The following is an 11,988-nucleotide window of genomic DNA, read 5'->3' as shown; positions in this document are numbered from 1 at the left end:
AGGGCTCAGTTCTGAGCATTTCTGTTGGGAGTGTCTAGGCTGGTCGTACTAATGATTTCTAAGGGTATCAAGTATTGAGTTTTTCCAGGATCTCAGGGACAACTCATTCTTGAGGACTTGCAAGACTACAGTGTTCCCAAAGTCTTCTGATCCTAGGCCAAGTCTGACATCTACCCTCCTGGTCTGAGTTCTACAGGTTTCTGCCCTGGGTTTGGTTTGGAGCAACAAGTCTGTGGGTTTGCTCCATTATGTACACTGCTGCTGGATTTGATCACTACTAGCCAGCTGGAAAGACCTTCTGATTCAGAGTGACAGAACTTTGGGCTCCCTTTTGGTCTGGCATTCCTGATTTGGTTATTCTGCTTTAGACTTCAGATTGGGCTGGATGCTGGAACTGAGACAGGCGATTGAGTCACACAGCTGCTGCATGCTTCTTGCTCAGTGTGTAGCCCGGGCATGCAACCATTCATCACCTTGGAATGCCAATCATTAAGCACAGGTCCCATCCCAGAGCTCTGGGGTCCAAGCCTCAAGCCCCAGGGCTGCCAGGCTGAGCATCAGAATAATGCCAGTTCAAAAAGGGTAGTTGCTGGTGATCTGTGCCTGCCCAGTACTGAGTGACCAAGGGGGAAGATGTATGTCCTTTCAGGTTGATCAGGGCTCCAGGTCCAAGTCTGTTTGTGCAAAGTTAATTGTCAAGAGGTCTTAGGTTTTCCTAAGAGGCCACTGTTTGCCTGGGGAGGAGGAAAGAGGATTGTTGGATGCCCAACTCATACTTGGGTGGCTAAAGTGGTAAGTTCCTGGGATTCCTATGGGTGGGAAGGACTTCTTGTATTACTGAGGAAGGGTATAGTGCTAAGTCTCTGTGTAATGGGAGGAGCTTTGGATTGCTGTGCCTGGGTCCAGTTCCCACTCATTGTGAATCCTAGCTTCTGTGCTGGGATCGTGGGTCACGTCAGCAGGGGGGGCACATGGTAGGTCTTTAATATATGCTTATTGTTTAATCAATTGCTTTTTTCCAAGTAATATAGTCACTGATTACTGAAGATAAGTTGATAATTGTCCTAATCATCCCACATATAAGACTGTCCTTGTAAAATCTGCTATTTCCAACCACCTGAGGAATACTAGAGCTTGCAATTCGGACTTTGTGATGTGCAGAAGGCAAATGGCAGGTATTAGGAGACTATGGTACCTTTTGGATACTGGGAAAAGAGTTAAGTTTGGGATGCAGACAGAATTTAGCAGTCAGCCACTTCTGTTATCACTGTCTTGAAAAGATGTTGGCCAACTTGTGGGTCCCTTGCCTAACTTTGGCAAAAGGTCTCTAATTGCTATTAATTATTAGAATCATAGAGATGGAAGAGATCTTAAGATAATTGGGTCCACTTCCCTCATCTTAAAAATGAAGGAACTAAGGCCTAGAGCCATTAAACGTTTTACCTTGGGTCTTAAAGCCAGTATCTGTAGTCTGATATTTTTTAACCCCAACCCAATTTCTTTAGGTTTCAGATTTTTGCCTGCTTTAGTCATACAAATGAAGATCTAGTGCTTTCCTCTTCAAATTCTATCAGTTTTTAAAACAGGTTACAATCTTTGTGTCAATTAAATTACATAAAATGTACTTTAAAAATATACATCAGAAATCAGAAAATAGGCAGACAGTTATATTGTAAAAAAAACCACCCCATATTCACATGTAGGTAGGCAAAGTTTGAAGGTAACATTATGTTCATTCTGCTTATTAAAACAATCACATAAATTGAGAATACATCCAATATTCCTATTTTACTTATATTTATTTATTTTTTGCTTGTAGCTGCCCAATATATTCAATTAGTATCTTTCTCTAATGATCAAAAAGGCTGTTCAATTTCTCTGTTAACCTATTTTAAAGAACAAAAACTAATAAAGCAAAGAAACGTAGTTACTTTTAATAGCATTCTAAAGCATGTTTTGGCAAGTAATATTATTACAGGACTATTCTTTTGTTAAAACATCAAAACTCAGCCAAAAAGAGATACTTTCTTTGATTTGAAGTCCTATGCTTAGGAAGATATTCCTTTCTGATGGACAGAAGCCCCCGACAGGTACTATATCTGAATACTCTAACAGGCCATCCAGAAGGTAGCTTGAAAAATAGAGAATAGTAGCATTTGTTCTTCTTTTCCTATTCTTCATTATGGGGATTTTCCCATAGGAGGATTATCTAACTATACATCATTGTGAGTAGTCAAACAAAATTAACCAATGACTGGGTTTATATTTTTAAGAGAGAAAAAGGTCTGTAATTTATGGTCAAAGTCAATAGCTCTAAATTGAGGTTCCTTGTATTTTCTGGTCATCTTGGAACCTAAGTAAGGAATGAGTTCACATCTTTCTATAAACTGCTCCAGCTTCTTCTTATATTTTTTCCGTGAATATTCAGAACCTTTAGGATTAAATGCTGTAGGGAAGTAAACAAAAAACATAAATATCTACTGTGAAGCTGATGATGTAAGATACTGAAAAGAGAACCTGATGTTTGAGACATGTAGGTATATAATTCATTTGAAATATAAACAATTCTTAGATTATCCACTATTTTAGATTATCAAAGCACTGGTGACCCTTTCCTTTGTCCCCATTTGTATGAAAAATTGAAAGTTGACTATATATAGTTTTTATTATTATATTTAAAAAATCAGCAATACCAGTGATAGTGATTTTAATTAAATCTTCCTTCTAATAATAATAATAGTTGACATTACTTATATAGTGCTTTAAGGTTTGCAGAAACACTATGCACACTGTGTCATTTGTTTGATTCACAAAACCTTGTGAATCAGGTCCTTTTGTGTTATCATCTCTATGCTTTAGATGGGGAAATAGAAATGCAGAGAGTTAAAAGTAACTTGCCAATGGTTCCATAAGTACAAATATAAGTATCAGAGGCAGAATTCAAATCCAGATCTCTCCTGACTTCAAATCAATGATTCTTATGCTATAGCATACTTTTTTTCCTTTCTGGTCCATCGGAGGAGGTTGATCTGTTCCATACAGGCAATTTATTGCCACAGTGGATAAAGCGCTGGGCCTCAAGTCAGGCAGACCTGACTTCAGATATTTATTAGTATGTAACCTTAGGCAAGTCCCCTAACTTGTTTGCCTCAGTTTCCTCGACTGCAAAATGGGAATAACAATAGCACCTACCCACAGTTGTAATGATTAAATGAGATATTTGTAAAAAGTGCTTGGCAGGTAATAGGTGCTATATAAACATTTATTACTCCCTCCACCCCAAACATAATGCCTCTATAATGATTCTTCCACAAAACAAAACAAAAAATAATAATTAGACAATCCTCCCTGTTAAGAGGAGCTGAAGTTTGGTGACTTTCCAGGGCACGTATTCAAGGCATAATAAATAACCTCCCAAGATATGTCAAAAAGGATGATTATTGGGGCAGCTAGGTGGCACAGTGGATAGAGCATCACCTGAAGTCAGGAGGACCTGAATTTCAAATCTGGCCTCAGACCAAACACTTGATACTTACTAGCTGTGTGACCCTGGGCAAGTCCCTTAACCCCAATTGCCTAAAAAAAAAAAATTTAAAAAAATAAAAAGGATGATTACTATTCTTCTTTTGTTGATTCAAATGGTAACAATTGATACTGGCAGAAAGAACCGAGAAAGCACCAAGGAATTGATGCAATGTAGGAAATTGAAGCCCATGGTGGTGTGTTGGTGTAATCTTCATCATTGTTGCCCATTGAAGACAAGGGAGGGAGAAGGAAAAAGCTGACTCAGTGAGTGAACATATGGTTAATAATATGATATTTAAAAATAGGATTTAGATATCTGAACCACAGCTTAAAACATAGGCTAAGCAGTAGCTGGGCATAGAGGAGACCTACCAAATGCCATTAAGAATATATTTATTTGTGGTCAAAGGATATGAACACGCAGATCTCAGATGAAGAAATTAAAGCCATCTATAGTCATATGAAAAAATGCTCTAAATCACTATTGATGAGAGAAAAGCAAATCAAAACAATTCTGAGGTACCATATCACACCTATCAGATTAGCCAACATGACAAAACAGGAAAATGATAAATGTTGGAGAAGATGTGGGAAAATTGGAAAACTAATGCATTGTTGGAGTTGTGAAATGGTCTAACCATTTTGTTTTGTGGTGTTTTGTTTTTTTGGGGGGGCTAGGCAATGGGGTTAAGTGACTTGCCCAGGGTCACACAGCTAGTAAGTGTTATGTGTCTGAGGCCGGATTTGAACTTAGGTCCTCCATGAATCCAGGGCAGGTGCTCTATCCACTGCGCCACCTAGCTTCTCCGGTCTCACCATTTTGGAGAACAATTTGGAACTATGCCCAAAGGGCTATAAAAATATGCATACCCTTTGACTCAGTAATAGCACTTCTAGGGCTGCATCCCAAAGAGATCATACAAATGGGAAAAGGACCCACATGTACAAAAATATTTATAGCAGCTCTTTTTGTGGTTGCAAAGAATTAGAAATTGAGGAAATGCCCATTAATTGGGGAATGGCTGACCCAGTTGTGGTATATGAATATAATAGAATACTATTGTGCTATAAAAAATGATTAGCAGGTGGACTTCAGAAAAACCTGGAAAGACTTGTATGGACTGATGCTGAGCGAAGTGAGCTGAACCAGGAGAAAGTTGTACACAGTAACAGCCACGTTGTGTGATGACTAACATTGAAAGACTTAGCCCTTCTCAGCAATGCAAGGATCTAAGACATCTCCAAAGGTCTCATGATAGAAAATGCTATCCACATCCAAAGAAAGAACTATGGAGTTTGAATGCAGATGGAAGCCTACTATTTGCTATTCTTTTTTCTTCTGTTTTGTTTTGTTTCCTCTTTCTGATGCTTCCTCCTATTGGTTCTAATTCTTCCTTACAACATCACTAATGTGAAAATATGGGGAGAAAATTTTAAAAATTTAAAACTCAAAAGCTTATGAAAGTGATTGTTGATAAATCAAAATAAATTAATAAAAAATAATATATTTATTTGGTGTTTTGCAAATCAAATCAAAATTGCTTTAGATTAAAAAGGACAGGGGAAGGAGAAAACTGCCTAAGTGTATATCTTAGTAGATACACCAAGTTAGATACCACACAGGGAGATATTACAATTTAGGAAGAACTGACGTTGAGACTCCAGAAAGTCCCCCAAAAGGAACAGCTAGCCATTTTTTAACTTGCCTTCATGATAATTTCATCCTTCAAAAGTTGGAGGAACCGACAAAGGGAAATTCTATTCTTGATCTGATTCTCACCAAATAGGGAAGAAGTGGTTGCTAGGACGGAAATGATACAAACCTTGAGGGGAAGTGACTCTTTCCCTTCTTAGAATTTGTGATGCAGAAGGAGAAGAAAACTAGACACAGTCTAACATGCAATCTAGGTTTTAGGAGAGCAGACTTAAAAAGGTACAGAGGAAGTACAGGCAGAATTTTTTGAACTAAAATTCTTCACAGAAAGTCACCTACAAGAACAGGCAGAGATGACACATTTGTCATCTCTGCTGATGGCACTCAGGTAGGAGGGAAAGGTAAAACAGTGAATGACTACGGTATAATGAACAAAACTTCAGCTGCTGCAATGCTTTCCACAATGTTCCGTCTCTTTTGTGCCATACTCCCTTCTTATTGCGTATGGGTTTGCTTTTCAGAATTTTGTAGGTCTAAGTGCCATTCTTCTCATTCTCAGGAATGTGAATGAATCAATATTGCTTGCTAGAGAGTTATATAAATACATGATATGTTTAGATATAACTATCTTAATAAATGAGGCCTTTCTTCCTTAATAGTATCTTTGGGTATTGACAGTTTATTCCCATATTCCTATGGAATATGAGTTCAGATTCACTAAGAAAAATTCCAGTCTATAAGAATAATTCAAGTACAGCCACAGGCTGAAAGCAGTGGGAATATTGATGCCCCTATTAATTGGCTTGGATCCTGTGCTGATTTCTTCTTGTTTGCTGCTTTTACCCCTAAAAACAGCAAAGATCTCTTCTCCTCCCAATTATAATTTCACAAAGGCTCCCTTTGAGCCCTGATGGCTTATATCATGGATAAGATCCTCTAAATTCCCACTGTTAGCTGACTTTAGGTAAATCAGGAAACATTTCAATCTTATATTTTCATCCTCCTCCACCAGGGACTATGTTCAAAGACCACAAATCACAGAGCTGGAGATAGAAGAAAACAATTTGTTCCCTACCAATCATCATGCTGGAACCCCTGAAAAGGAGGGCCCATCGGCAACACACATCGGAGATGGGATTTTTCTTATTTAAAAAAAAAGTGGGGAGGGAGGAGTTGGGAAGCCATTTTTGAAGCTGCCAAACCACCCCAATCCAGGGAACTGTCATACCATTGCCTCAATTTGGATGTAGATTTGGAGGTTTATAACATTCCACTTCCATCTCCAGCTGGTTATAAAGAATATCCTTTAATAAATCTCCTTTGGACATGTAAATCTTGTGTGTAGGTTTCCTTTCCCCCTCCCTACGTGGATACAGGGTAAATAAAGGAATTAAAATGGATGGGAGAAAATGATCAATATTATCTTGAACTCAGCCCTTATTCCAATTGCTAAGGTAAGTGGCTCTAATTTAATGATAGGCTCAGAATCCAAAATGCTATTGACAGGCTAGATGGAACACTGGTCTGAACCTCCTTTATTTTGGTATATGGTGTGAGATTTGGGTCTATGCCTAGTTTCTGCCATACTCTTTTCCAGTTTTCCCAGCAGTTTTTTTCAAAGAGTGGGTTCTTATCCCAGAAGCTGGGGTCTTTGGGTTTATCAAATAATAGATTACTGTAGTCATTGACTACTGTGTCTTGCATATTTAATCTATTCCATTGATCCACCTCCCTATTTCTTAGCCAGTACCAAGCTGTTTTGATAATTGCTGCTTTATAATACAATTTAAGATCTGGAATTGCTAGGCCACCTTCCCCTGCATTTCTTTTCATTAGTTCCTTTGATATTCTGGACCTTTTGTTTTTCCAAATGAATCTTGTTATTATTTTTTCTAACTCTATAAAATAATTTTTTGGTAGTTTGATTGGTATGGCACTGAATAAGTAAATTAGCTTAGGTAGGATTGTCATTTTTATTATATTAGCTCGGCCTACCCATGAGCCACTGATATTTTTCCAATTATTGAGATCTGATTTTATTTGTGTGAAAAGTGTTTTGTAACTGTGTTCATAGAGTTCCTGGGTTTGTTTTGGGAGGTAGACTCCTAAATATTTTATAATGTCTACAGTAAGTTTAAATGGGATTTCTCTTTCTATCTCTTGCTGTTGGGCTTTGTTGGTAATATATAGAAATGCTGATGATTTATGTGGGTTTATTTTATAGCCTGCAACTTTGCTAAAGTTGTTTATTATTTCAAGTAGTTTTTTACTTGATTCTCTAGGATTCTCTAAGTATATCATCATGTCATCTGAACTGAACCTCCTAAGATGATATTTAATGGGGATAAACATAATGTCTTATACTTGGATTTGAGAAACCAACTTTATAAGTACAAGATGGAGGAAGCATGGTTAGATAGCAGTTTGTTTAAAAAAGATCCAGTGATTTTAGTGGAATTAATAAGATGTGGTTACAAGTTTAATATAAAAGTTGAAGGAGAGAAAAGGGAAAGGGGAGGGAATAAGCATTTCTATATGCCTACTATGTGCCTGGTTCTGTGCTAAGCACTTTTTAAAAGTATTATCTCATTTGATCCTTACAACAACCCCATGAGGGAGGTGATATTATTATCCCTATTTTACAGCCGAGGAAACTAAGGCAACCAGAGGTTAAGTGAGTTGCCAGGGTCATAGAGCTAGTATATATCTAAGGTCACATTTGAACTCAGGTCTTCCTGACTCCAGGCTACCTCAGATACAGCAAAACATAATTGGTGTAGTTGGAAAAACCCATGGATCTCAAACCAGCAGATCCAGGTTCCTGTTCCAGATTTCCACCTTACTAGTTTTACAACCATGACAACAGCCTTAATAAATATGAAAGTCAATTAAGTCGAAAAGATATAAGTTTTAATCTGTTTGGCCCCAGAGGCCAAAGGTCCCCCAGAGGGACCAGAATTAGGAGCAATGGGTAGAAATGGAAAAAAGGCAAATTTAGGTGTGAGAAACTTCCTAACAATCCCCAAGTGGCATAGGCTGCTGCAGGAGGCAGGGAGTTCCTCTTCTTGGGGGATTTGCAAGCTGAGCCTGGATTACTGCTTATGGGAGATGTTATGGGATGGGAGTGGAGGAGGGGAATGCTTTTTCCAGGAGAAGCAGGACTAGATGGTCTCTGAGGCCATGTCTGAAATTTTATGTTTCTAGGCATCTTATATACCCCACTACACAATGATGTTAGGTAATTTATTTTATTTTGAGGGTTCCAACACAAACACTTACCTTTTAGATGAAATGCTATGTAGAGTAAGGCAGATCTCTTTATACTTTGGAAGGGAAATTTGGGCTTTAAGCAGCCTACTTCATTCATGGCTTTAATTAGAGAAGTTGCTGCACCCTGTAGAGGGGAAGCAGAGATGGCTACATGGTTGAGTAATTGAAGATAGTTTCTTTATTATTCTTATGGTTAAAGGAGAGAAAAACACCTATTCTCTACTCATCTGCAGAGTATAGGAGTCATTATTAAGAAGATCAATAAGCTATCATGATAGAGACATAAAATATGTTTAATTAAGTGTTGTCCTGGTATGGGGATAGACAACTGGCTGTATGTAGAGCAGGAAAATGTGAATTCAAGTCTCTCCTTTAACCTATACCGGTTGCATGACTTGGGGCAAGTCACTTAGCCACTGAGTGCTCTAAGCAACTCTCTAACACTGTAAATTGCAGAGAAGGTGTCTGCTTATATTGGTAGAGGAGGTTTCCTCATCTGGGAGTTCCCTGTATCAGTGCCATCACAGGTCCAGTCATTATCCTTACTTAAGCATTTTTATTTTTAATCTGCATTTTCACTGATGGGGGTAGCTGCCCTTGAGGAACTTCTAACACTGATGAAAGGTAGCTTTTTTGCAACTTTTATTTTTATTTATTTTTTAACACTCAATTTTATTTTATTTTCAATTTTGAACTCTCTTCCTTCTTCCTGAAAGTCAAGAAAAATAAGACCCATTATGAAGATACATAGTCATGCCAAACAAATTTCCCTATTATCCATGTTCCAAAAAAGAAAGAGAGGAAGAAAGAAAGAGTCCTTAGGAACTGTGTTTGGTCAGTATATTGATCAGTTACTAAGTCTTTGGCTAAGAAGGAAAAAAAATAACAAGTGCTGGAGGAAGAATAGGTACTTTAATGAACTGTTGGTGCAACTGTGAATTGGTCCAACTATTCTAGAAAGCAATTTGGAACCATGCCCAAAAAGCTATTAAATTGTATATTCCCTTTAACCCAGAGATAATGCTACTACTAGGCCTATGCCCCCAAAGAGATCAGAGAAAGAGGAAAAGCACTCATACGCACAAAAATATTTATAGCAGCTTTTTCTGTGGTAGCAAAGAATTGGAAACTGAGGGGATGCCCATTAATTGGGGAATGTCTGAACAAGTTATGGTATACGAATTTGATGGAATACTATTGTGGTATAAGAAATGATGAAGGGGATGGTTTCTGGAGAAACTGGGAAGAACTGCAAAGTGAAGTGAGCAGTACCAGGAAAACAATTTATAAACAGCAATATTGTAAAGATAATCAACTTCGAAAGACTAACTCAGATCAACATAATGACTAACCACAATTACTAAGAATTCATAATGAAACATGTTATCTACATCCAGATAGAGTTGATGGATTCAAATGCAAGTTGAAACACTTTTCCTCTCTCTCTCTCTTCTTTCTTTCTTTCTTTCTTTCTTTCTTTCTTTCTTTCTTTCTTTCTTTCTTTCTTTCTTTCTTTCTTTCTTCTTTCTTTCTCTCTCTCTCTCTCTTTCTCTCTCTCTCTCTCTCTCTTTCTCTCTCTCTCTCTTTCTTTTCTTTCCTTCCCCTTCCTTCTCTGCTCCCCTCCTCTTCCTTCCTTCCTTCCTTCCTTCCTTCCTTCCTTCCTTCCTTCCTTCCTTCCTTCCTTCCTTCCTTCCTTCTTTCCTTCCTTCCTTCCTTCCTTCCTTCTTTCTTCCTTCCTTCCACCTTTCCTTTTTTTGATCATTGGTAAGGGGGAAAATTTGTTTTGCATGACTATGCATATTTATAACAGATTTTTGTTTTTCTTGTCCTCTCAACAGATGTATGATGGGAGGAGAGAATTGGGAAATGAAAATAGAATAAAATCAAATTTTATGGTGGGATTTTTTTGTTTGCTTGTTTGATGATTCTTCCAACCTACTTTTGCCTTTTGACTTTATATTAGTGCTGGGCTCTCTGCTCTTTTGGGGAGATGTCTGACCTGAGCTTCTGTTTTTTTATGGATTTCTGCTGCTTTCCCAGCTCAGGCTGGGAGGCCTGCAAGCTTTCAGTGCTCCTAAAAGTGGTGTGATCCAGGATGGGGTTTTTTCATTGTCTTCCTGGTCGCTCTTCAAGTTCCTGACCTCGTTTTGTATCTGTCAGCTTGGTTGGGAGTTTTAGTACATTGTTGCTGGACTTGGGTCACTTTTAGTCCCTAGGAGGCTCTGCAGGTTCAGAATGATTGAACTCCCAGCTCTTCTTCGGTCTGGGACTCCTGCAAGCTTACATGTGGGGCTCAAGGCTAGACTTAATCTCTGATCTGGTCCTGGGATAAGAGCCACACAGCCTCTGTCTCTGGACTTTGTTCCTTCCTCAATACACAACTACAGCCTATGCTTGAAACTGCTCCTCTCTGCCTTAGGTATGTGACCTGGAATCGTGGCCCAGAAAGTGGAAGACAGAGCCGTCAGGCTGCAGCCTGTCCTGTACCCAGTGCTAGTTCAGGGACACCCTGGCATCTCTTTCTGCCCTGGTGCACCTTGCTCTGGTGCCCTGTCTTGGTCCTCTTTCACTCCTTGATTGCTGGAATGCTCTGGGCTGCTCCTGGCCTGACCCTGTCTCTTGTATTTACAGGTCTCTCTGTCTCCTTAAGCTGCCCATGGCTAGAAAAATGACTCACTGTGACTTTTTTTTTTTTTGGCTTCCCAAGTCAGAATTCAGTCTGGTGCATTTTCTAGATTGTTGTGGAGAAGGGTCAGTGGGGAGCTAAGCTATACAGATTCTTTTTATCCCATTATCTAGACTTCACCTCCTCTGGGTATCTTTAAGGAGGTCTTTTCAATCTTACTCTTACCAAAGTCTCATAAGTTTGCCACAATTATAATACTTTGATGAAACAAAGGATATGGATAAAGCATCAGCCCTAGAGTCAGGAGGACCTATGTTCAAATCTGTCCTCAGACACTTGACATTTGCTACCTGTGTGACCCTGGGCAAGTCACTTAACCTCAACTGCCTTGGCGCCCCCTCCCCCATCCCTGCAAAAAAAAAAAAGATAAACTTCAACCTTTATACTGAGGAGTGAGTCTTTAATTTCATTTGCCATTGGACTTAATGCTTTCCAAGGACTGAAATTTCAGTGACAAAATTAAAGATATTAATTAAGATTTTAGGTTTAAATCTTAATTTATTTGTGATATGGAGGGAATGTAAGCTCAAGGATCAAGGAACTGGAAGGACCTTAGACATTGTCTAGTCTACAGATTCTTAACTTGGGGGTCTGTGAATTGGTTATTTTAAAATATTTTTACAACTGTACTTTAATATAATTGGTTTCCTTTATAATACTATGTATTTTATTTAAGGCATTTAAAATTATTACTCTGAGAGAGGGTCCAGAGGTTTCACTAAATAGCCAAAGGGATGCATTATGCAAAAAAAAGGTAAACGGCTAATCCACTCCAACCCCTCATTTTTTATATAAGAGTAAACTGAGGCCCAGAGAGGTGAAGGGACTTTTCTAAAGTCACACAAGGAGTTAA

General features: G+C 38.5%; 1 protein-coding gene across 1 annotated transcript in view; it reads right to left on the bottom strand.

The window, feature by feature from the left end:
• Positions 1 to 1,643: 1,643 nt before the first annotated feature.
• Positions 1,644 to 11,988, bottom strand: part of AK9 (adenylate kinase 9) — a 137,467-nt gene continuing 127,122 nt past the window's right edge. Inside the window, exons 37-38 of the mRNA XM_078155579.1 lie at positions 8,459 to 8,573; positions 1,644 to 2,446 (exon numbers count right to left, since the gene is read on the bottom strand). Of these exons, the coding sequence (XP_078011705.1) occupies positions 2,244 to 2,446; positions 8,459 to 8,573 (318 nt within the window). The 3' untranslated portion in view covers positions 1,644 to 2,243. The remainder of the gene's footprint in view (positions 2,447 to 8,458; positions 8,574 to 11,988) is intronic.

This window comes from Phascolarctos cinereus, unplaced genomic scaffold, assembly GCF_003287225.1.
Source record: "Phascolarctos cinereus isolate Bilbo 61053 unplaced genomic scaffold, phaCin_HiC Scaffold_5;HRSCAF=322, whole genome shotgun sequence".
Classification (NCBI taxonomy): domain Eukaryota; kingdom Metazoa; phylum Chordata; class Mammalia; order Diprotodontia; family Phascolarctidae; genus Phascolarctos; species Phascolarctos cinereus.
This window is presented reverse-complemented; position numbering and strand designations above follow the sequence as displayed.